This window comes from Camelus bactrianus, chromosome 26, assembly GCF_048773025.1.
Source record: "Camelus bactrianus isolate YW-2024 breed Bactrian camel chromosome 26, ASM4877302v1, whole genome shotgun sequence".
Classification (NCBI taxonomy): Eukaryota; Metazoa; Chordata; class Mammalia; order Artiodactyla; family Camelidae; genus Camelus; species Camelus bactrianus.
In genome coordinates, this window is record NC_133564.1 from 30,292,662 (window position 1) to 30,318,297 (window position 25,636).

At 49.7% G+C, this 25,636-nt stretch overlaps 1 protein-coding gene across 4 annotated transcripts in view; it reads left to right on the forward strand.

Annotated features, from left to right (window-relative positions):
• The window catches only part of PLEKHA2 (pleckstrin homology domain containing A2), a 51,996-nt gene that overhangs the window by 22,150 nt on the left and 4,210 nt on the right, over window positions 1-25,636 (forward strand). For 3 of the 4 annotated variants that reach the window (XM_074353493.1, XM_074353494.1, XM_074353492.1), the window contains 9 exons: window positions 94-150; window positions 6,123-6,171; window positions 7,601-7,698; window positions 12,205-12,345; window positions 12,918-13,064; window positions 13,358-13,426; window positions 13,786-13,856; window positions 17,357-17,420; window positions 25,407-25,484. In XM_074353493.1, coding sequence (XP_074209594.1) covers window positions 94-150; window positions 6,123-6,171; window positions 7,601-7,698; window positions 12,205-12,345; window positions 12,918-13,064; window positions 13,358-13,426; window positions 13,786-13,856; window positions 17,357-17,420; window positions 25,407-25,484 — 774 coding nt within the window. The remainder of the gene's footprint in view (window positions 1-93; window positions 151-6,122; window positions 6,172-7,600; window positions 7,699-12,204; window positions 12,346-12,917; window positions 13,065-13,357; window positions 13,427-13,785; window positions 13,857-17,356; window positions 17,421-25,406; window positions 25,485-25,636) is intronic. The other variant, XM_074353495.1, reaches the window with a different exon arrangement.

Consider the following 25,636-nt stretch of genomic DNA (forward strand, 5'->3'; position numbering starts at 1 on the left):
AGTGGCAACACAGGTCTTCTCTCTCCTAGTGCTGATTCTGTGGCCTTTGCACAGCATCCTTCTTAACACGAAAAACAAACACATGTCTTTCAGAACCTGGCAGTTGGGGCAGGAGCCGTCGGATCTTTGCAGCTGACCTACATCTCGAAGGTAATGTTGGCCTGGAGCTCTGGGAATTCGTGGTCTGTAAGTAGGTTTAGTATCTGAACTAGAGGAAGTGTCACCTCCTCTGGCGTTGGCACTGGGGAGGTTGCGGGGCAGTCATGGTTGCCTGGAACCCCTGCTGCTGGCTGGGGCGGCGGGGTGGGGGGGACTGTGGTCAGCAGGTTCTCGGAGGGCGGCTGGACCCCTCTGTCAGTGACGCTACTGGCTCCCGCCAAGGAGGGAGGGGGTGGGGGGAGGAGCAGGATGTGGTCTTTTTTGTATTTGGGATAAAAAGGAACACAAACACCACAACAGAAAGCCTGGTGAATGTAAACGATTCTCCCAAAGGGTGTGGTTCAGCTAGCGTAGCTCAGGAAGAGTTGGGGCCGCACTGGGATTTTATCCATCACTGGACGGGATCTCTGTGGAGGGAAGGTTCAGGCTGCCCCAGGAGGTACTCAGATGTGCCAGGAAGCCATTCCACAGCCAGATAACTGCTGGAGGGTCTGGCGGGCCTGCCGACAGGCCATGCCCTTGTCTAGTTTGCGCAGACAGGGCGAGAGCAGCCCCTCGAGGTGCTGAGACCTGGGTGGGGGCTGGAGCTGGTTGATGGAGCCCCACCCGGAGCTGCTGAATTCAGCTTTTTTCAGCAGCCCCTCCCTGGAGCAGGCACCAGTGCTGACCTGTGATGCAGCCATGATAAAAAAGAAAAAAAAAAGCTGGGGAGGTAGAGCCTTGCCAGAATGAGGAACTCTTTGTCCAGCGAGGAGAGCCAGGTGGCGCCCAGCCAGCAACGAGGTTCTGGAAGGCCTGCTCTCCCCCGCCCCGTCACTTTGGGCCTCTTGGGGACCTCTGCTTCCTCGGCCACCTTCTCCCACCCTCGGGGGTGTTGAGACCCTGGTCTGAGTGGCTGCAGCAGGCCCTGGGGGTCCTTGAGCAGCCGTCTCTGCTGGTTGGAGGTGGAGGCGGCGGCAGGGGCAGCAGGAGCAAAGGCGAAAGGTGCAGGGCCACATCTGAGCGCCTTAGGGAGGGAGGGAAGGACCTGGGGGGCGCGGGGAAGGGCCTTTGAAAGCAGGCAGTTTGTGGTAAGAACGTGTGCCCGGCTGGCCCTTCTTTCTTCCCCGCTTGCTCTGAGCTCCTCACAAGATTCGGAGAAAGAGAATTCAGAGAGAGGGGAGCCGAGAACCTCAATATTAATGAAACTGCAAACGCTCCTGTTGGAGAGTGATTTATAAATACAGCTCCGATGAGGGTTTTTGAAATTCCCAGCTTTGGAAGCAGCTTCCCTTAGCAAGGATGGACCTGCCCTTTGCCCTTCGCGGATGGAAGAGGCAGGCCTGGGTGGGTTTTGCAAAACCCGCAGCTGCCCCCTGGTCAGGCTTCTCTGAGCAAAGCATCTTCGCCTGCTGCCTGGTCCAATGCCAGAAAGCGGAGTTTTCCCAGAAAAATACTTTAGCCGGTGCTGGGATCAAATTCAGCATTCTGGGGTTTTTTTTGTTAACCTCTAGATTTGTGCCTCCCCGAGTGTCAGCTCAGTGTCAGCTTGGCTGGGGGTTGGGTGTGTGTGGCCTCTCTGTTCAGGGGTGTGCTTTCTTGAGCACTAGTGTGGGGGATGATGGGGTACTTCAGAGGGGCCAGCAGAGATGAAGGTTCTCGACTTGATGTCACACAGGCCCTTGATGGCAGCAGAACCAAGCTAGCCGCCCACCTACCCTTGTCCACACAGCCAGCCCCACTGTCCTGCCTCCAGCGTGTGTCCCATTTTCTCTGGGCTTCCCCGACCCACTACTTTACCTACAATGAAGATTGCCCTAGAACAGTGTTCCTGACTTTCGGGGGAGGGTTCAAGGATCCTTTGGAAAGTCTGATGAAAAATGTGGACCCATTTCCCAGGTAAATTACATATGTGTGTACACACCCTAGTTTTGCCTGTAACTTCAGGGCTCATTGACCCCACGAAGCTGGCCCAGAGACCCTGACTTAGAACCCCTGCGCATCGTTCTGTGTAAGTGATGCTCCCCTCTCTCTTGAAGCCGCCTTGCAGGGCAGGGTCACTCTGGACACGGAGGCAGAGCTGCACCAGGGCTCCGAGGCCTTGGTCTGATGCTGCTGCTTCAGGCAGAGGGGCCCCAGCTCCACTTCCGGCCGAGGGCAGACAGGGTGGGGCGGGCCAGCCGTGCCCCGCCGCCCCATGACTTTGCTGCTCCTGTGGTCTGCGTTTGATCTGATAAGAGCAAGTTCCCGAGAGTCTGTCGAGCTGCGGGGCGGCCTCATCTGCGTCACTCTGCGGGTGACCGGTGCCCGGTCCCTCCCTCACATCCTCACTGCTGCCTCAGCCAAGGACCCACCAGCCAGCCACCATTGTGCAGCCACTGAACTGTGGCCAGAGTCAGCCTGTCAGCCACACTGCTTCCTTAAGAGCCTCTGTTCCTTCACAACATGTGTAGGGGGCTGCGTGGCCTGGCCTGGGCATCACCGTGCGGTGGGGGTATGGGGGAGTGGACTTAGTTATGCCTCCCGGGGGACAGGTTCTGCCCTGCCACCACCAGGATGTCAGGGGGAGGCCAGAGGTATACCCCTCCATAGTAAGTGAGACCCCCCGAACTGGGCCCTTCTCTTTGAGGGCACAACGACCGCTAGATACTTCATTCTCTTGTCATTCTGAGGCTCTAAGAAGAACGATCATTCCACTCTGGTTTTGCCAATCAGGAACCTGATCAGAGACATTGAGGGTCTCACCCCTGCTAAACAGCCTATCAGGGCTGAACTAGAGCTGATGTCCTGTTATTTCAGCAAGGAACTACTTTGCAAAAAATCCTTCCATGGTCACCGTGAGGCATGAGGCAAATTATAAACGAGGAATCACGCATACCCTCAACTGAAAACTGGGTGAACCTATAAAAACGAATGAAAAACCAGGCAACCTGTCTGAAAGCTTCAGTTCCCGTAATAAGCACGTGGGTAGCGTTCTCACTGTGGAAGCTGGTAACGAGTTGTGGTCAGAGGGGACCATTTGTCACCCAGCCAGGGTGAAGGTGTCCGTTTGGGTGCTCTCTCCAGTTGACGATGAAAGGTCAAGTGTCCTAACATAAGCCAGCGACGGTCTCGAGGCCCCCAGCCATTTCAGTGCCCTTTGAAAGCCAGAAGTAGAAGGGGGGCCGTGAGACAGGTGGGTTCTGAGGGCCAGGGGGGCCGGGGCGGTTCTGCGACTGTCAGGGTCACACGGGAACCAGGAGCAGGACACACAGGAGTTGTGGGCTCGAGGACCCACAGGGACACGGATCCTGAGGGACAGAGGAAGCACACGGGTCACTGACAGATCAGAACATCAGAGGCAAACAGGATGAAGGCACACACCCTGGTTCACATTGAATTCTGGGCTCTGAAACCCAGAAAAACAAGATAGCACGGCGGTCGGCACTCTGATGTCGTGGGGCTCTAGCGCGCGGTTCCTGGGAGTGCTGAAGACCTGATGGAATTTGCACTGTCTGCGTCTGAACTCAGGATACGGTGCTCACCACTGCGTAAATCTTCATGTTTTGGGGGACTAACTAAAGACTTTCCCAGGCCCCATGGCCTGCACCTCACATCATGGTAAACATATCAAAATGCACCCACATCCCTCATTGACTATAATTGTCTGGCTGTAAAATATTTGAAAGGATTTTAAGTTTTTTTTAATTCGGGGGACGTAATTAGTTTTATTTATTTATTTTTATTTTTTTATGTATTTTTTTTTTTTAACCGAGGTACTGGGGATTGAACCCAGGACCTTGTGCATGCTAAATAAGCAGGCACTCCACCACTGAGCTGGACCCTCCCCCTGCCCCAAAAGGATTTTAATCGTTTTACTTTGGGCATCATTTGGCTGTAACTCATTTAATTTATGATGAGCTTCATTTCACAGCAATCCTCTTATACATCCGAGGATTCTCGTGAACCAAGAACATTGAAGCAACTAAAGTATTTTTGAATGTAATGCAATATTGGCGAACGTTTAATTGGAACGTTGATGACGTTGACTTAACGTGACATCTTGTAGGCATTTACTTAAATACTTCTCAGCGAGATGGAGTGTTATACAGATTTGTAATTAAATATTTATTAAAGTCAAGTATGCCATGTTCATTTTGTGGGTTGGAGGCCAGCTCTTGTACCTTTATTTTGGGCTCCTGAGCACCTCACAAAGCCCTTGGCCTTTTGCCTATAGTGCTGAGCATGGCACCACCTGTATTGATATGTAGGGGGTGGGTTTAAATGACTGTTCAGTTCCTCTTTGACTGAGGAGCTTCTGTATGACAGGATGGGTCAAGTGCCTCACTCGCACTGTCACGTTGAACTGTCGCCATAGCCCCTTGAGAACACGATTTCTTATCCCTGTTTGGGAAAACAGGAAATGGGGGTCAGACAACCTGGGGATGCCTCCGGCACCAAAGCCCAGGCCGTGCTTCCTTTGATCTTTTATATTTTATAGGCTGCCACCTCGGTTCCTGTCTTAAGTATTTCGGGCAGTATTAATTTTGGTTGTTAAGGAATCTGGGCAGGTCTTTAGAAAGAACTTAGAGCCAAGAGGGAGACTGCAGACAGACGGGTGGGTCAGTCAGGCCCCGAGTAACCGTGAGCCACGAAGAGACCTTAATTTCTTTTTATTTTTAAAATTTTTTGTGGGGGTGGGTAATTAGGTTTGTTTGTTTGTTTGTAAAGGGGAGGGACTGGGGATTGAACCCAGGACCTTGTGCATGCTAAGCATGCACTCTACCACTGAGCTATTCACCTCCCCCAACCCTCAAGACCTTAATTTAGACTCAAGTTTTCTTTAGCTCCTGACTTCTAATTTGCCTCCTGTAAAATTAGCAAGAAGCACTCCAGGAGCCCTGGGTGAGAGCGAGTAGGAGAGTGCCCTTGGCTGGAAACGAGGGGCTTGTGTCCACGGAGGATTATGAGAACGTGTGAATAGTGGTTCCTGCCCTAGTTTCCGGAGCAAGGGGGCTGCCGCCTTAGAAACCACAGGTACTGGGGTGGAGGCCAGCTCTGGGGGGACTCAGTCCATCACGGGCAGTCACCCAGTTCCGTATGCTGTCCTTTCTCCGATCAGTGCATTTGAACCTGAGTGTGGCTCACATGTGCACAAAGGAATGTACATGCAAGAGGCAGACTTGGAAAAGCAGGAAATACTTCGGCTTTCTTGTGCCTTCCCTTCATCTCGGGTCTGTCTCTGATTCTACCTGCTTCTCTCTGGGGAGGTGGAAAGCAACTATTTTCACGGTTAAGCCGTCAGGGTAGACAGAAGGGAAATCGGTCACGTGTCCCAGTGCGTGAGTGACAGGCTGCCTTACTTTTCTGTGAGCTCCGATTGGAATCTATGTATTTGTGGCAATTTTACCTACAATTTGCAGAACCGTTTAGGGAGGGTCTGGTCTTTGGGAGAGGAGTGGAAATCTTGCTGGTGTGAGGGGTGCCGGTACAGTTTTGTGGTCCAAAGAGAATTCTGGGGGAGAGTATAGCTCAGTGGTAGATCGCATGCTTAGCGACCTGAGGTCCTGGGTTCAATCCCTAATCTTTCCATTAAAAAATAAAGAAGAATAAAAGTTAAATAGTAAAAAAAAAAAAGGGTTAAAGAATACAAACAAACAGAACAAAGAGAATTTTATCAGGACTCTGTGGCTTTTATATATTTTTGCAAAGATCAAGATAAACACAGACGTGAAGATATTGGTTATCTTCAAGGGGCGGAGACGGGATTCTGTCTGGGAGGGGCACACAAGGGCTTCTAAGAAATAGGACTGATAATGGCCTATTTCTTAATCTAGGTGGTGAGTACAGGGTTTCCACTTAAGTATAGTCTTTAAAACGTTCCCATGTATTTTACATACTCTTTTTGTATAACATTTCCCAATTTAAAAAATTTGGGGGGAAAAAGGACTTTGCAGCACTGTTAGAAACGTATTCATGTTTCTTTAATTTTTTATTTGATTTAGGTGAGCATAGCTACCCCAAAGCAGAAACCCAAAACTCCGTTTTGCTTCGGTAAGTACTGAACCAGAGGGCAGGTTTTCTGAACAGCCTTACAGCTACTTCCTCCTTTGCGTGGAGTCGGTCCTGTGATCACATGTGACTTATACCCTGTGTGTATGAGTGACTTCAGTCCCAGCCACGTCCCTGGGCCTCAAGTGATACTCCTTCCCTCGGTCTCACTGCAAAGATTGTCAGTAACATAAGGCAGAGGTCCTTCCAGGGAACAGTCACGTTTCAGTGTTCCTGGCTCCACAGGGCAGGGTGCAAGATCCTTTCAAAGTTTTTAGGAATCCTCGACTCTGAGCAGTGTGCTCAGGAAAGGTGGTGATCCAGGGAGTTGGGGGATGGTAGAAAAGGAGGAGAATTCTGTCTCGGGTCTCACTGTTGCCAAATGAGTGGCAGCTGGGGGTGACACAGGAAGCGGAGCCACTTGGCAGATGCAAGTCATTGAATCATCATATCTGCTCAGCTTCCCCTGCATGTCAGTGCTGTCTGAGCTACGAGCCTCAGCAAATAAACAGCCTCTGTTGCACATCTGGAGGGGGTCTGAGGGTGAGCTCCACGAAGGCTGGGGTGTTCCTCTGCTGTGTCACTGCCGTGTCCCCGGCACTTAAGAGTGTGGTTCTTGGCACGCAGTAGCTGCCCAGTAAATATTTGCTGAATGAATGAGTGAACTAATGAATTCTGTGTCTACCCCCATGATGTCTACCTCTTCCAATTCGGGCTTATTGATGCGAGGAGAGTAAAATTGCCCCCTGAGCTACATCCCCTTTCCCAACTTCAGGTTGATTCGAACTTTTTTGGTGCTCATTCTCCTATTTCATTCAAACATCGCTGCTAAGTTCAAAAGTGAACCTCAGATTTTGTGGGTGGCAGATCTAAAAAAACAAAACAAAACAAAACAAAACAAACAACCTAGAAGTAAATTGTTGACCTCATGGAGTGCTCAGAGGAAAGACCCAGTTGTCGATGAGGTCAAGGTCACAGGTTTGATCTCAGGCAAGCTTTGTTCCGTTTCCCAGCCACAGACAAGACTTCTCGCCCAGGTCAGATGTGCCAGTGGAAACCGGGCACTGGGGCCCAAATTACCCACATCCTAACCATAACTGTAACTCTCCTGGTGCCTCTGAAAAGCCGTTCAAGCTGGTCTCTTATGGATGGTGGATCAGTGGCCTTACCGCACAGCAGCACGTTAAAGCTGTTAGTGTTGTTAGGCAGCATTCTTGTGGCCAATGGAATAATCCACACTTTTTAAAAGTGAGAGCCCGCTGCTCCTCAGATACTCACACGAGTGACTTCATAAAGATAAAGGAAATGTTTTCGTCCGCTCTGGGGGGCACCCTCCATCCTGCTGGGTCCAGCACCTTAGTTTTTTATGGAGTCTTTGTGTTGCTTAGCTTATAACCTGGGTTCCTTTTTTTCATCCCTGTGCCTTTTTCAGTCATCAATGCCCTGTCACAGAGATACTTTCTTCAAGCCAATGACCAGAAAGATCTGAAGGACTGGGTCGAAGCCCTGAACCAAGCCAGCAAAATCACTGTACGTATGAGCCTTCTTCCGGGTGGAGGGAGTCGGGGCCTCTGCCCCGCAGGTGGCCCATTTGGGTGGGGAAGGACCCCCTCCCCATCAGATGGCAGCGGGGACTTTCCCCGGACCCCACTCCACACCAAGTCCCCTCCCTCTTACACCTCGGCTGACTAACCGCAAGTTGAACTGAGAGTTTGAGTTTGAATCAAGTTCAAGGGGAAGTTTGTGGAGTGTCCCCTTGGTGCTTCCTGGGAGGGCTCCTGGTTGGTCGTGGTCTGGGTCATTCTGGGATGCTGATTCAGAACCTGGTGGGATTGGAACATGGATTGCTGACTACGAGGAACAGTAACGGGAAACACAGATGAGGAGGGAAGTCAGGGCCTTTTCCTGGCCCGGGGGAGACTCTCTGACTTTAAGAGGTGGCCCTGGGACCCGTCCAAGCCATCCACACACCCATCCTGGGAAAGCCTTCCGTTCAGAAGCACCGCTGAGCTAGTTCTATGAAGATTCATTTTCCTGGACTTGGCTGACGAAGAACTCCTTTCGTTTTTCTTAGAAATACAGAAAAAGAAGGGTAGGAAGGAAAAGAGGGAGAAACTGTATGTCTGGGATAAAACTGGACCTTGAACCAATAACACAGGCAGACTTCTGGTATACAAAAGAGGCTTTGTTGAAAAGTTTGATTTTCTGTATCATACAGTCAGAAATGCTTACATTCTAGTGACTTCCAGGGATAACCAGTCTTTGCTGGGGCAGGTTATTCTGTCTAATACCTAAGGGTTCCCGTGAATAAATTAATAGGAGAAATCTGTACACCCATCCAGCACCCGTGATACTGCACCCAAGCAGGGTACCGTTCAGTCATTGAGGCGGTTTTGCTTGTTGGCTTGTTATTCTGATAAACCTCGGTAAACCTGTGAAAAGGGAAAGAAATGGTGGGGTGGGGAGCAGGGGGTTTGCTGCCAGCCCACATATGTCTGCTAACCACGTGCTTATGTATGTGAGTCTGGAATGATGATTTTCTTTGTTCACGTTTGGGTCTTCACCTTTCTGTGTCTTCCGCAACTTGGCGGGTTTCTTTCAATGTCTGGTACTTTCTTCTCGTTCAGTGTTTCCTCCTGGATTTCCTCCTTTGCTCCTGCCTGGTGAGCTGGGCTCCACAGCGTGTGAGGCGGTGCAGCCTCTCAGCCTTGCTTTAGTGCCTTGAGTGTAGAGTTGCTGGCAAAAAGCTGGTTCCCTGTGCTCTTCCGTGGCCCCGCTGAGGAGAAGTGATGAGTGACAGGAGTGGGAGGGCACGTGCTGGTGCCCAGAGGCCTGTCGGGCTGTCACCACCTCTGCAGGGGCTCCATGTCCTCAGGATCTCCCTTCCTTCCCTTTGCTCTGTTTATTCATCTCCTCACTCCTCCGTCCAGAGGTCCCTGTGGGACAGAAGGAAGGGGAGGGGAACTCTCCTTCCCAATTATGTGCATATTTACCTCAGGGCACCTTGTGTGCAAAGCAGAGAATCTTGAGGGAACGCAGAGATGGAAGACACAGTGTTTCAAGCCAGGCTTTCTCACGTGGTGTACCATTCACTCCTCATCAGTCCTGTGAGACGGGTGGTTTTACTCCCATTTTTTAGGTGAGGAAAACGGAAATCAGTCTTGTCCCAAATCTAGAGGTTAGTAAATGGCAGAGCTGAGATTCAAACCCAGGACCCTCAGACTTCCAAGCCCTGAAAGAGTTCATTAAAAATGTGAAAAACGAGCAGCCGTTGCAAAAGATGTTAGATTACACGCCGCTTTTACGTCCATGGCTTCGTTTTAGCCTCGTGAAAACCTTAACTCGGAGGAACATGTGTTACTCCCTCCATTTATAGAGGAGGAGATGGAAGTGCGCAGAGATCCGAGTGGCCTGCCCGGGGTCAGGGGTCGGTTTTTCTGCCCACAGATCACTGGTCATTTAGTGCCAGGTCACTGAGTCCCCGTGATTGAAGATAATGGTCGGCACGTGGTGATTAGAGAACTGGGTTCTCTTGGAGTACTAGTTTGGGTGCTACGGCTGTCGTAGCAAAGTGGGCCACTTAAAGCAGCAGACATGTATTCTCCCGTAGTCCTGAGGGCTCTGAAATCAAACTGTTGGCCGGGCCATCCATGTTGCCCCTGAAAGCTCAAGGGGAGACCCCATCCTCGCCCGTTCCAGCTCCCACTGGCCCCCGGCTGGCCTGGGTGTTCCCTGCCCATGGCTGCATCCCTCCGTCTGCCTCCGTCGCTGTGTGGCCTGTGTGTCTGTGCGACTCTCCTCTTCCTATGAGGTCATCAGCCCTTGGGCTCAGGGCCCTCCCTAAACCAGTGTGACTTCATCTTAATTTAATGACATCTGCCAAGACCCTGTTTCCACATAAAGTCATGTTACTGAGGTTGTGGGTGGACAGTTTGGCGGGGACACATTATTCAACTCACTGCCTTTTTTCAGAAGGATTGAAAATTGAGCCGTAAGAGTAAATCACAGCTTTCCCTTCCCTCCCAAGTTGGGTTACTCCTTGTAGACAAGTCCTTGCAAATATCATTTCACGTTGCAAGTAGGGGCTCCCTGTGGCCCACCCCATGGACTGCCCCCATCAGAGAGCCCTCCACAGTGTCGTGTGTAGAGTGCCCACCTTTCATCCGGCCTCTGGGAGGTGGACAAGCCAAGGGGATGACCTTGTTTTCAAGCTCTGGACCATAGTTTTGGGGAGTTTGTCCTCCACAGGCTGATTCAGAGTCTCCGAAAGTGGAAATGGCTGTGAATGGGCTCCGGGTTGGTCAGAGGCAGCCCACAGTGCAGGGGTGTGAATGGGTCCTTGGGGTAGGCTGACAGGGTTGAGGGGCAATGCAACAGCCCAGCTTCCGTGAGTCCTTTTCTGGCCACTGTGAACTTCCCCTCTTCTTTGCTGAATTTCAGGAATTCACTTGGGGGCTGTTGTGCTGTTCCATGGTGATGATATCACTAGCCATCCCATAGCTGCTCCACTTCCCTAAAGAATTTCATCACACCAGAGCCAAATGCAGAGAAATTGGAAAGGGTGGACCAGGTAGGTAGGTAGGCAGTGGTGCTTAGCAGTGAGGCAGTTGCTTCGTTTTAGTGAGCTTTAGTTTACTTCATCTACGAAATGGAGAAAATAGTGCCCATCTGGTAAGATGGTCTGAGATGAGAGATAAAACTTGGTAAACAGACGTGTACTTTGCCTGGAACTGAACGGATGCCCAAAGCAATGAATCAAGTCGCTGTTGTTTTCCTGCCAGAAGGAAAGGAGAGGGTAGATTTCTGGCCCGACAGTCTGGTCTCTGTTCAGGTGTTAATCATGGCTTTGGGCAAATGACTGGATTGCTTTTGGGCCTCTCTTGTGATGAAAGATTTCATCAGCGTTTCCAGAATAAATGAGAAATGGACAAGGAGGAAGAAAAGTGGTGACGTGAATGAGGATAAATGGTACCTGACACACAGCCTCGAGTTGGGAGGATGGTCAGGACTGTGGCAAATTGAAGGATCTATTCCCTGTTCGAAGACTGAAGTATGTAATTTTCAGCACAGCTGAAAATCAGGATTTATATATGAAATAATCCAGATTTTAACTGCAGATTGAAACACACAGTGGATGGGACAAATAAAACACAGTTGGGGCAAAGTCTGCCTTTAAGCCACTAGTTTGCAACTTGTGGTCTCAAACTCACCCTAAGACTTCTGTGATTCTTTATCAGCTGTGGTGCTCCAACTCCACCAAGGAGCGGAGCAAAGACAACTCATTCTGCAGAGAGAGCTTCGTATGTAAGTGGTGGTACCGTTTGTAAAAGGTTACTTAGAGTATTTTGTTAATTAAAATACTTTTGTATTTTTATCTGTGCTCCTAAAGTTTTAAAATTTATATCCTCTGTCATTTGTTGACCAGGACAACACCATGATTATGTCCCTCAGTGACAGGTCGGGCCCCAGGACTCATGCTCCCCAACTCCTGTACGGTACACCACACACATCTGACCTCCTCCCTAGCGTGCTTTCTCCCAACTTTACATTCCTGCCTCCTTTTTATCCTCCATATTACTGTTTACCATCTCCCCTAGGGACCTCCTCCAGCCCCGCCAACCACACCAGCCACACCGGCCACTCATTTCAAGTAGTTCCGCTGCCGCTGTCTCTCTCAGCTCCTGGTTATTGTCTGCATGGCACTCGCCACGCTTTGTCATTACTCTGATTGTTAGTCTTGCCCTGTGATTTTTGTCACTCTCCCCTATCAGCGTGTACATGGCGTGAGGGCAGGACGTGTGTCTGTGTTTGCCGTTTTATCTTTGGTCTCTAGCCAGACACGGGCAGCCTCGCAGTAGGTGCTTAGTACATTTGTTGGCTTGCAGACTTCATCACATCCAGGTTTGGATGGACGGAAGGGCAGTGGAGAGAAGGACAACTTACTGTAACTGGATACATTAGATTTCCTCCCCACACCCCCTCCTGCTGCGGTCGCTGCTTTTCCTAAGCCTGTTAACCATGCTGTCATTCTTCCAGGTACCCAAAGCTGGGAACCTGCCCCTGACGACTGAAGTTCTCAAAAGCCTAGCAGTTCCTCCGGCCCTGGAGAAGAAGCCACAGGTGGCCTACAAGACTGAGATCATCGGAGGGGTGGTGGTGCACACACCCATCAACCAGGTGCTGGGCCCGGGGCTGCCAGGGGGTCGTGGGGTTTGGTGGTGTCCGTGGTGTGCCAGTCACGTGACAAGAGGACTGGACTGAGGGGAGAGTAGGGGTGGGGTGGGGGAGCCAGTGCACATGGAGTGGTCAAGAAAATCCAGGGCAGGGGTGGGCGTGAGTAACAGCAGAGCAGAAATTCGAGGCCACCGCGCCCTGAAGCTCTGTGGCCGGTACTCCTCTGCACCACACGTGGGAGGCTGACACTTGTAAACCCCAGAGGAAGTGGGGCCCGAGGGCGGCTGGAAACAGGCCCTCTGTCCCTCCTCCCGTCGGGGTGCTTATCCCCTCTTGCGGTTTGCATTCTCCAGTATCTTGTCCTTTTATCCTGGGTCCGCCCAACCTCCCCGTACTTGTTCTGTGAGAGCGCCCAGGACAGTGCATGACGGAAGCGAAGCAAATGTTTAGTTTCTTGTTTATTTCTGATTTGAGTGCCGTCGTCGTCGTGGGCCGGGAGACAAGAGATGATTGGCCAGAGGGGTGGGGCGGGGCAGGGGGTGTGGCTCGCTAATCCTGCCCCTGTTTCCTCGCAGAACGGTGGGGATGGGCAGGAGGGGAGTGAGCCCGGCTCCCACGCCATCCTCCGAAGGTCTCAGAGTTACATCCCCACGACGGGCTGCCGTGTGCCCCCCGGGCCCCCCCTCATTAAGAGCGGCTACTGTGTGAAGCAAGGGAACGTGGTGAGCGTCAGTGTCCGGGCGGGAGGGGGTTCCTGGGACCCTGGGAGCCCGTGAGTGTGGGCGAGGCAGAGGGGAGGGTGGTTTGCACGGAGGAGCATGGAGCCAGCCACACCCAAACCTGGGAGAGGCTTGGAATAGGACACCCGCCACCCCGCTCCTCCCCCCCCCCCCCCCCACGCGCAGCTTCAGCTCCCGGAATAGGAACGAGTCCTGGCCATACCCCCAACCCTGAGCGACCCCCCCCCCCCCCGCTGAGACCTCTTCTAAAGCCCTGCTTTTTACCTTTATTTCAGCGGAAGAGCTGGAAACGGCGCTTCTTTGCGCTCGATGACTTTACCATCTGCTACTTCAAGTGTGAGCAGGTGGGTAGTCACCCTGGGGCCCTCCTGGGAGGCCGTGGAGGGAAGAGGCGCGTGACTCACACCCCCGCGTGCGTGACTGAGCCGAGAGGTGGGCACGCAGCCTGCAGAGTGCCTGTGTCCTACCTCCACCCGTCCTGTGTGGGCATCTTCACCGCCACGTGAAAGTGGCCTTCACTTCCTCCCTGCCTCGGTGGTCAGAGCCACAGAGCACCGTATTAGATTTTTTCCCCCCTCAATTATTCTGAGACCTTGTCTTGCTTGCGACCTGGTTTTGGCCAGTCATCCTTGAGGAGGGAGGCGTTTGGGCCCCTTGGTCTGGGCTGAGAGCCTCAGTCACCCTCTCTCCGTTTCTCCCGCAGGACCGAGAACCACTGCGGACCATATTCCTCAAGGATGTTCTCAAGACTCACGAGTGTCTGGTCAAGTCTGGGTAATTGTCTCTGCACATTCTTCTGTGATCCGAACCCCCACGTGCCCTTCTTCAGTTACTACCCTTCTGAGGCTGCCTTCCAGAGTCTTCCTCCAAGAGCGGGACGTTGTCTTCTTGTTGGCATCTTGCAGCTGACACTCTGCATCCAAGCTGAGCAAAATATCCCTCTTCCGTCCCTTTAGTTTAACTCCTGCGAACATGAGCGTCTGTCATAGATTTTTTTTTTTTTAATTTTGTTTTGGAGGGGTAATTAGGTTTACTTATTTATTTTTAGAGGGTGTACTGGGGAGTGAACCCAGGTCCTCATGCAGGCTAAGCGTGTGCTCTACCACTTGAGCTATACCCTCCCGCCATAATAGTTTTCTGATGGAGAAACTATTTTCTGAATAAAGGAGAGAGTGTCTTCTCCAGTATCAGAGGGAGATGCTCATCTCACAGGAGACTGGGGCTCAGGGGGCTGTGCTCCTAGTCTCTTGCTTTTCACCATTTCTGGGCAGACCCCTCTTTTGCCGGTGCCTCTGCCCTGAACTTAGGACGTTTCTCTCCTCCTTTTGACAAAGTCCCTAATGTCTTCTTAACACCAGGGTGATTCACGGCAATGCTGTTGGGCAGGAAGGGGAAGTATTTTTAATGTGTTCCTCTTTCCACGAGGAAATGGTTACCTTTCAAGTGCCATGGTGCGTCTTATGAGTTTGGAACCCGGGCCCCTTCCAGGGCTCTCCCAGCTCCAGCACGAGTACAGGGGCCTGAAGAACCCAACTTCAGAAACCCCAGGGCATCTGGGCATCTAGCAGATCCTCATTCGGCCCTCAGTCTGCTGGGACAGTATGTTGTATCTCCGTCCCACAGACTATGTGGGCAGAGCCAGATCACCAGGGAAGCTGTTGGCAGCGGGCAGACTGTTGTCACATGAAGGCATGGGAGGGTCTCGCATGACAGCAAGGGGCCGCACGGCCCAGGGAAGCAGGGACTGTCCTGAGTCTTGCCAGTGGCAGTTGCAGAGTGTGGAAGATTAGGGAAGTTCCCACGGACAGTTTATAATTCGTGAAAGCTACAGAGCTACAGAGGGAAGTTCCAGAAGCCAGGCTCCAGAGGTGACAGTGGGCGGAGGAGAGCTTGGGCACGACGGGGTCCTCGCAGGGCTTCCTGACCCTGGAGGCCTGTGCAGCTAGATAAACATCTTGGGGCAGCTCTGCGAACCCAGATCAGGTTCAGTCCTAAGAGTTCTTTGCACTTTGCCAGAGTCAGGCTGAACTCCAGTGAAAGGAGTAAGGGAGTTGAAGACCCCTGGGGAAGGAAGTTCCCGAGGCTGTGCAGTCAGTGGGGGTTTAGGGCATCTGAATAGTCAGTTAACATTTGTTGAATTGAATTGAATTGAGTTGAGTTGAGTTGAGTTGTGTTGAATTGAATTGAATTGAATTGCAACATGCATCCTGAGAAGTAGATGTGAAAAGGCTGGGGATTTCCTCCCTGTTTTGCTTCTACCTCCTCTGCAGTTGGCTACATGATTGTACTGTCTGTGCATGAATAGTTTAAAAGGTTAGACTCTTTTAGCCAGAAAGAAGAGCCATCTCCACTCAGATACTCAGAAAGTGATTCTAAGAGCTAGTGAAATGATTTTCAAATGACCACCACTCTGTGACGTTCATTGTACCAGTTGCCATGGTGGTGGTGAGCTTGGTAGAGGAGGGCTTTGGGTGTCTGTTTTATCGTCGGAGTACAAAGCTCACTAAGTTTCAAACGTATTCCTAAAATAGCTTTTCCCAGTGGAGTCGCGTTGGGTCCCAGGTCTGTCCGAACGTCGATTGCCATCCATCCCCTTCCATGTGGGTCTTTAGTCTGAGGCTCCTCCTTTGTCCGGGTGCCCAAGTCACTGGCCAAGCACCTGCCGTTTCCTTCCAAGTCCTGATTCCTGAAGTCAGCCCTGCCTGGGATCAGCCCTTTCTTAAAATCCTTCCACCTCTAGGCAGATAACACACCATCCAACATCTGATTGTATAGTTTTGCTTTGTCATGTTCTTTGATGGGGAAGGAATTGGATCTTTTTGCTCCTGTGTATTTCCCCACAGTGACCAGATACACAGAGCAGGCATTTCACACTGTAAATAATTTCGGGTGACTTGAGGTTGGTGGCTGAGCGTCTGCTGCTTCTTGCCTCCTTCCTTGCAGAAGTCAGTATCCCTCTTCCAAAGCTCACACCCGATTCGAAGCATCTTAAAATGGTCCACTCCCTCCTGCCCTTTCTCCTCTTTAGCATCCAGTCCCCTCGTGAGAGCAGGAATTTAAGGACGCTGATGAAGTTGGCCCTGTGCAGACAGCAGGTGTGGGTGGAGAAAGGCTCTGGGACTGGGAGAGTTGGGTTCCTTAGGGGAAACCGCTGGTGGTGGAGTAATTAAGGGACTCTGGGGTTAGACCTGGCTTCAAATCTTGGCCCCACCATTTACTTACTCCGGCACCACGGACAGGTCACGTCACTTCTCTGAGCCTTATTGCCTCATTGGATTGGTGTGAAGATTGGATGAAATAACACATTACAAAGCACTAAGAACATGTTGGTGGTTGTCAGAGGCAGGGGGTTGGGGGGTGGTCGGAATGAGTGAAGGAGGTCGAAAGGTACAGACCTCCAGTTATAAAATAAATAAGTCCTGGGGACAGAGTGTCCAGCATGGTGACTCTAGTTAACATTACTAGAGTGTATCTGAAAGTTGCTAAGAGAGTAAATCTTCAAAGTTCCCATCACAAGAAAAAAAAAATTGTAACTGTGTGTAGTAATGACCTTACTAGACAGTGATCTCTTTTTAGGTTTTTTTTGTTAAATAGAGGTACTGGGGATTGAACCCAGGACCTTCTGCATGCTAAGCATGCACTCTGCCACTGAGCTATACCCTCCCTCCCGTCGATCACTTGCAATGTATACAAATAAGGAGTCATGTTGTACACCTGAAACTAATATAATGTTGTGTGTCCATTAAACTCCAATAAATATGTATATATAAATATTTATATAGAATTGAGATATAATGGACATATAACTGTGTGTGAATGTTTATATGTGTGTGTGTGTGTGTGTGTGTACACACATACATATATATATGCCACTAAAATTTCCGTACACTTGACCCTAAAGTAGAAGCACTCAAAGCGGTACTTCTCGCAAAGCACTTGACACATCTTAGCCACTAAAAAACACACATGTGTAGGTAGTATGGGGTGTGGTACTGATGAGGCAAGAGGTTTTAGAGGCAAAGGAGCTCTGCCTTGTTAGAACTGGTGGTGGTGTGCATTAGGGGAGCGTCCACAGGGGTGGTTAAATTACCTGAGACTCTCCAGGAAGGGAAGCTGGAGGAGACCCTGTGATGTCTTCCGAGGCCGGGGCCGCAGGAGGGACGGCTGGGGACCCCCCTTCACAGGAGGGGACATGGGTGCCTGACGTCGGGCACATCGGGTCCTCAGCCTGTGACCAGCATGCCCAGTAACTTTCTTTCTCTTTCTCTGTCTAGCGATCTCCTAATGAGGGACAACCTGTTTGAAATAATCACAAGCTCGAGGACCTTCTACGTGCAGGTAACAATTTCCTTCCAAGAAGATGCCGACGGTCCTTTTCTGTAGATGGTGGACTTGTAGGCCTGCCTTCCCCTTGGCCTTTCTCTTTTACTTTGTGTGAAGTTTCTAGGTGGTAAATTTAGCCCCCGATGATCAGTCTGAGTCCCATTTTATTCTAAACAGGATGTTTGCCTAGAGCTTCCCAACCATAAAATAATGAGCGGGTCGAGCCACTAAACTGGGGAATGTGAGTTTGTACCAGCTGCTCTCGGCTGCTGGGCGCCAGCTAAGCAGAGAAAAGGAGAACTGGTCAGTGGTTTCACTTCTCCTTCGGAGGGTATTTATAAGCCCCGTCTGTGTGGACATCGCTGTGTGCGGAAGGACAGAAGCACAGAGGGCCCTGTGCAGACAGCAGGTGCACGGCCCAGCTGCACAGAGCAAGCCATTGTTTGGGCTCCGACCGTTCAGCTCTCAGAAGCTTCTCCCCTCCACCCACAGCTTTGGAGTTCTCCCAACTCCTTCTGAAGTCATAGGAGCTGGAAAGGCAGATTTCTATCCTCCAGCACGGTCTAGACTTTCAAGGCCGAGTCCCCTCCCCAGCCCACCCGGCGGTCCGCACAGCTCATTCCTGCAGCCTCGTCATGATGCTGCATTTCTGGCGTTAGGACCACCATGGAGGGTGATGGTTTAAAAGTGGGGCTCCCCGAGCAAAGCTTTTCAGGGTACCTGGCACACACCCCGCTCACTACCTATTCGTGGGGTCGCCCTTTCCCCCTTTCTTGGGCAGCAGCTCCCTCAGAACTGGTCCCCAACCTGAGCCCAGCAGGCAGGCTCGCAGCCTGACTCACCTGTGGGTTCTCTCCATTCAGACAAGCGCGTGCCCTCTGGGAAGAGCTGTGGAGCATGTTGCTGGGGTGTTAAGAGTTTGCTCCACCGCCATCCAGGCACAGAATTCGAGCCATGGGTGCAACGAGAGAGTTTCTAGTTTTTGGATTTAACAGCTATCTGGAGAGCATCCCCAGAGGGCAGGCATTGCCTCACCCTGGGGACACTGCGGTGTTCAGCGGAACAGATTCTGAACTATAGAGGGAGATAGTCAAGTAAACGGGCAGTTAAAACAGTGTGAGGAGGTGAGGGAGGGCGGGTTGGAGAGATGAACTCAGGGGAGCTTCTAGGGCAGTGAAACTGTTCTGTATGATAGTGTAGTGGCAGATGCATGAAACAGAACTTTATAGCATGTAGCATAAACCTTGATGCAAATTTAAAAAGTCATTTAGGAGGTCATGTGATCCTAGCATGGCGTGCAGAATCTGACAGGTGAACTTCAGTGTGTTACAAATATGAAACAACCTCATGGGGTGGGGTTGGGGGAATAAAAGATAAAAAAACAAAACCCAAAACCAAGGTGGTAAGGGCTCGCCCTAGAGTGAGTAGCGGTTGCCATGGGAACTCCTAAGAAGGGGACTTCAGGGACTCGGGGGAGGCCTCCTGAAGGAAGACGCATCTGAGTCCACTGGGGAGAGAGTGGCCCCTGGGGCAGAGGGAACAGCAAACAGCAAGTGTCAAAAAAGCCTGCAGATCAGAGGGGCAGAGAGCGACCAGGCGCTGGAGAGCTGATGGGGAGGGTCAGGGCCCTGTGGGCCTTGTCAAAGAGCTTGCATTTTATCCTAGAGGTTAAACTAAGTTTGGGGGCGGGGGGAAATGACCCAATCAGATCTGCCTTCTAAAAATAACACTTGGGCAAGTGACTTAACTTTCAGAGCCTTGTTTTCCATCTGTACAGTGGAGAGGACAGACCTCGGCCCTGGCCCCTTTGACGGGACGCTGGCTGTGAGTGTCCTGGCTGGAGCAGGGTCGGGGACAGACAAGGAAAGGGTAAGACAGGAGCTCAGGAGAGCAGTTGAGAGTCTATTGTAAGAGTTTAGGTGAGGGATGAAGGCAGCCTGATCTCAGGTGGTTGGAGAAAAGTGGGAAATTTTAAAGCTTTCCAGGACTTAAGATTGACTGGATGTCAGGTAAAGGGAGAGAGGGGAGAGGGAGGGTCCTTCTCAGATACCTGGCTTGGTTCTCAGGATGGCTGAAGGCAGTGATCACCGTGATGGATGGTCACACGGGGGAAGGGATTGTTGAGAGCAGAGATAAGCGTCGCACTGGTGGTTGTGAGTGCCTCTGGGACATCCAGGTGACCTGTTATGAAGGCCTTTTGTTAAGGTGGTGCCTGACAAGTCGGTGTTACTAAGTAAATATTTTGTCAAGTGAACAATTATGCTGGTAAGAGTAGAACAGAGCTTTGCACTGGAGATAGTGATTTGGGAAACATGTATGCCAACCACCACCAAAAATGTTCCAATGACACGACATCCTTTGCCCGAGTGTCCACACATCGACCAGAACCTCATCATCACTTCTGCCCTCCTCTGCCATCTGCGCCCATGTTTCTGGGGTAAAAGAACACTTAGCATCGCCCTGCAGAAATAAATGAGCGAATGGATGGATCTGTGTTTGGCACCCAGCTCAAAGAGAATAGAAAGTTGGTGAAGAATAGAGATTAAAAAACCATTAAAAATAGTATTTGTTCATTTTAAACCAGCAACCATAAACTCCTTAATGTGAACCCAAGTAACATTTTATGAAAAATAACTATCACTAAAACAAAAAAGCAATGTGAGGAGCATTGTTGGGTTTTTTTTTTCCTCACATTTTTGCAAATCTCATTAATGACTGGCTCATTAGAAGTCAGCAGAACTTTTCTGTCTGCTTCTGCATTCGGTCTGTGGCCATATGTTGTTTTGATGGAAGAAAATGATGAAAATCTGGCCCTGCCCAGTTATGTGTTTGGAAAAAAGGAGTATTTTAATAGCTCTTTCAGATGATTTGATTCTATACCAAACTTGACAAATAGTTTCTTAGTGTTTAGGTGCAGTGCGGAATTGGAAACTGACACCAGTAAACGTTCATACTCTTGTGTTGAAATCCATTGGTTAGTTTTACACTTTGAATGGATCCTTTTTTACCGATGCATGATTTTGCAACTGCATGCATTGGTCATTTGGAAATTAGTGGTCTGGACTGAGGTGCGCAGACCTTCTAAACGTTGACACATTTTATCAGATAATACAGAAAAATCATATTCATTAATGTCACCACTGGTAACATCAAACCAAGTCTTTGTGAAAAGCTGTCAAACTCATGGAGGTGGATACAAGGTTCCTGAAATTCTCTCTCTTTTTTGTTTCTTTGAAAGCTCAAACTTCATCATATGCAAAAGGAAAAAAAAAGTACTTGCCTGATTTTCCTTGACGTAACAGGCTCATTCATTGCATTAGTTTTTCAGAAAGAGCCGGCCATGCCCATGTCTGATTAAGTTTGACTGACAGTTTGCCAGTTACTCATTTCAAGTAAAAATCATGTTTCATGCAGAAGGTGAAACAATACAGTAGCTACTCAGACAGTGTGGTGTCAGCAGTTTTACCCACCACGCCAGAGGGGCCTTCTGACCCGCTGCCCGAGGTGGTGATCAGTAAATCTGCCTGAAGGAACCACGTTTCCTTGGTGTCTGGGAAAGCTCAACCAGAGAGCCGGGCGGATCCAGGCAGAGAAAATGAACTCCTTGGACAGAAGGGAAGGACTTGGGGATAGAAGGGGGCTGGATTCTAGCTACGTAGGGGCTGGTCATTTACCTCTATGTCACCTTGGCTTTAGATGTCACATTTATGTATCACTGCTCACATCGATGTCCCAGGCACGGTGTCAGGCAGTTTATAGGCAGGACTTAATTCTCACTTAATTCTCAGCTGTCTCTGAGATCGTCTCCACTTTAGAGGTGAGGAACCGGAGTATCTGAAGGCAAATTACATGTTTGAGATTATAAACCTGGTGAATTATGGTACTGACTGAGAGGTCCCAGATGCTAGAGGAAGACCTCACTTGTGTTGTTGAAAACTGAAAAGCTCAGTGCAGAACCCAAGAGGTAGCAGGTGTGACCATAGGCAGCCAGGGGAGACTGGCTCTGAATCGGGAGACCACCTTGAGGCAACTGGGTGTGTTGGTAGGTGGGTCATCATGGTGACAAAGATCCAAGATCTGGAGGTAATCAGGTATCTAAGTTTGTGATGTTAGCAGGTTCTCAGTCTGGGGCAAGGGTTTCAAATGAGATTCCAGTCTTTGGAATACAAGGCAAGCAGAGTTCACCGTTTCCCCATTTCCCAGTCACAGAGGGTCAGGGGTATTAAGTAGCTTATCAAGAGGAGGATCAGTTGCTCGAAATGAGAAATGTAGTGTAGACTGGTTTTGGTGACTTGGCAGAAGCCGTTGTCAGAACTAGGGGCTATGTCAGGGTAAGAATAGTCACAGAGGGCTCACCCATGGATTGCAGAGTGTTGGGCTAGAACTCCTGGGGTGCTTATTGTTTTAATTTAGACTACAAGGTGAATGACATCCCTTAGAACCATGTAGTGCATAGCTGATGAATCATGTGGCAGGGCTGTGTCTAAAGATGGGACTGGTTCTTGGGGAGAGGGTAAGGGTTATGAGCTGTTGGGAAGAGAGGGCTGCAGAGGCTGAGAATAGGATGAGGAAGGAGCTGCCTAACATTTTGGACGACTGCAGTGGAGGGAACCAGAAGTACATACTGGAAGCCTTTTCTTGGTGACCTTTCGCATTCATTGCTTGAAACCACTGAATCTGTTACGGTGCGGGGCTCACGGCAGATACTCAATGAAAGCTGTCGGACTGCAATAAACCACAGACTGCAGTGACTCATTTTAATACCCTTTGTTCCTCTCACCTCAAAAACTGCCCTCAAGGACAGAAACCCTTCTTTTTGTTTTGAGCCAAGCACGAGAAATATGCCCACACTTAAGCAGACCGGGAAGAGAGGAAGGGTCAGCCTGGTACCTCACTTTTTGTTCTGCTGAGTTTCAAGGTTTTTTTTTTTTTTTTTTAAGTCTCAGGAATTCACTGTGGGGTTGATGGGTTTCAGCTCTTTTTTACCTTTGGCTCATGAAGCTACCTTTGTGATGTGGTTTTAAGATATTTTTGAGTTTTTTGATGAAAGCTAAGCACAGGCTTTCCATAAAAGACAGATACACACATACACCATGATTTTTGCATATTGTTTTTGAGGTTTCACTGAATTGCTGTTGCCAGTGGATTCCAGCTCTTAAAACTACTAATAGAGATTTTAATTGTGATCTCAATAAAATAATACTCTATTTCTTCTCATGTGGAATCAATTTCTCCTTTTCTATTTGAATAAGATTTTAAACATCACTAAGCATTAAAATAATGTTTCCTCATGTTTATTATCCTCATGGCTGGGTTAACTCCCTAGGTTATCTGACCGAAAAATGTCCTTAAATGGAATTAGAGAAACAGGGAAGAATTATAATTAGCAAATAATTTCCATCTCAGTTACTAAATGTTTTAAGAAAGAGATTTAATTATTTTGCCTTTCGTATTGGCACAGATTTTTTTGTTTGTTCTGTGGGGTTTTTTTGGGGGGGGGTAGGTAATTCAGTTTGTTTATTTATTTATTTATTTATTAATTTATTAGAGAAGGTACTGGGGATTGAACCCGGGACCTTGTGCATGCTAAGCACACGCTCTACCACGTGAGCTATACCCTCCCTGCTAGCACAGATTATTTTTTTATTGCAATATTTAATTCTAACAAGGGTGCGTGTAAAAAAATATATGTATATACACAGTTGGTAAATGAAATTTATATTGTTGGCTAGAAATCACTCTGGCCAGATGTAACAAAAGCCTTAAAAGAATGTGTTCTCTTTCATCCAACAATTTCCCTGGGAGCTGACGACTCCCAAGTATGAAAAGGGGTTTCTCCACAAAGATGTGAATAGCAGTCTTATTTCTATTAGACAATTGGAAATGATTGAAATGAGCTTTAGAGGATTTTGATTCTTGTGTTTGAATCTGCTGATGGGAAGTCAGGTGATTCCTGGTTTTCTCTGATTCAGGGATTCCTTGCAGAGTGGAGCTGGGGTGAAGCCCCCTAGGCTTGTGGTGTGATTGCTCCTAGAGAAGATGTGAGCGTTTGTTGGTGAGGTCTCAAAGGGCAGTCAGATAGGTGGCCTGTGGCTTGGGCGGGTGGGGAGTAACATTTAACATGGGGGGGGGTGTTTTGCTGGGGTAGCAGACAGAGCAGCTTAAAAGCCCTGGAAGCTGATTCCTGGACTGTCATCACAGGGCCCTTGTGATCGGGGCTGAAAATGGCAGGTCTGCCGTGTGATGCGGGAGACATTTGTCTGTCCCTCCCCCAGCTCCGTCGTTCCTTCTTTCTCACATTTCCCCACCAAATCAGCTTCTCTTCCCTTACAGGGAAGATCGCTAAGAAATGCTTTTCTGCTCATGTTCAGTTTAATTGCTGCCATCTTATTCCAATTCCAATATGGAATTTTTCCTCCCTCAAATATGTTATCTTATTTGATCCCAGCAATTTGATCCTTTAGGTGAGAATTATCTACAGAAAGAAAAAAAAAGATGAAGAAAATGAGAGAAAAAAAAAAAAAGTCCCAGGGAGGAGACAGGGAACATATTTATAATATTGGAATTTGAGGCTTCATTTGTGTCCCTCATATCATATAATAATAATAATAATAATAAAACAGTAATGACTAATACTTGTGAAGCCCTTTCTGTGTAGTAGGCACTGTTCAAACTGCTTTACCTAAATGAGTTCGTTTAATTTTTCCCAGTAGTTCTGCTTGTGGAACAGCTAGTCCCCATAACTAGTAAAGTGCCTTCTGGAGGAATCTTGGAGACCTTGTCCTGGATGTCCTTTTAGATGAGGAATGGATTTCTTTTTCTTGGAAAACCACCAGGTTGTCAAGTACCTGGGCAAAGTCCAGGGCAGTGAGAGGGCAGGTGCACTTGCAGCTCTTTGTGGCCCAGTGCCAGGGTGTGAAACTGTTTCCCTTGTAAGTGTCCTGCACACACCTAACCAAGGAGGGTTTGTTTGGGGTGACAGAAAGGGGTAGGGATGCAAGTTTGAAGGTTTAAAAAAAACCTGGTCATATATTACCTTGATACAGTGCAAAGAAAAAGAATCATTGTAGAGATGGGGAGAGGGAGGGGAACATGTGGAGAATTTTGCACGCCAGCGCGTGATGTTTGCATTCACACATGCACAGGCACGCACATGCATGCTGGTGATGTTGGGTGACGCTCCACTGTCAGGGGAAGGTGCAGGGGGACAGAGAGAGCTTAACAAATACACACTCCTGGAGGTCAAGGATTCAGTCTTGGTCCCATCGCTGTGCTGGGTACCTGATGCCACGTGTAACACTGAGTCAGGCCTCAGCAAACGTTTGCCGGGTTCTCTTGAGCACAGCCTCTGTAAAGCTGGAAAACGCTGAGAATTCCCAGGGCTCGGCCTGCTGTGGCTTGGCCTCGGATTTTCCTTCCTTTCTTCACAGAGCTGCTGCTGCCCCCTTCCGGGGCTGCCCGGTATTTCTGGGGGAGGCACTTTTTAAGGGCTCAGCAGTGCCCCTACCTGCTGGGGAGCTTGGTGCTCCAAGTCTCGCAACTCTGGAGGTCTGGGCGAGATTCTGGACAAACCCGGCTCGCTTGTGCTTTGAGAGAAGCCCTGTTCCTGGAGGAAAAATGGATGAAAAGATGGGCTGCACTGGGAGGCAGGAGACCTGGAATCCAGAGTTTTCTGGGCCTCATTTTCCTTTTCTGTAAAGCAGGAGGAGAGGGGCTTCTACAGGGAAGGGCCTCCAGGCTCTGCCTCCCTCGTGACCTCTGCCCCACTGCCGAGAGGCTCCACTTTGAGCCCTTTTATTTATGGGGTGTCAGATACAATTCTGCAGGGGAAAAAAAAATGTCCTCAGATGACTGAGGGCCACTGGCCTTAATGACCTCTGAGATCCCTTCCAGTGCTAATGGTGTGATTTTTATGAACTTAGAATTGAGTCAGAGATGTGACAGCTGAGATCACAGTGCCAGACGGGTCTCTGTAAGTGCAGGGCGGGGGATGTTTTGCAGGCAGACAGCCCAGAAGACATGCACAGCTGGATTAAGGAGATCGGGGCAGCTGTCCAGGCCCTCAAGTGCCACCCCAGAGTAAGTCACTTCCTTCCTGTCCCCAGGCAGCGTCAGCCTCGCGGTGAGTTGTCCCGAGTGGGCAGGTGTTATTTGGTGACGTGAGCAAGCTGCCCGGTCCCTGGATGCAGCTGAAGCCCGGTGCTGTCGTGCTTGGTTTTCTCTTTCGACTG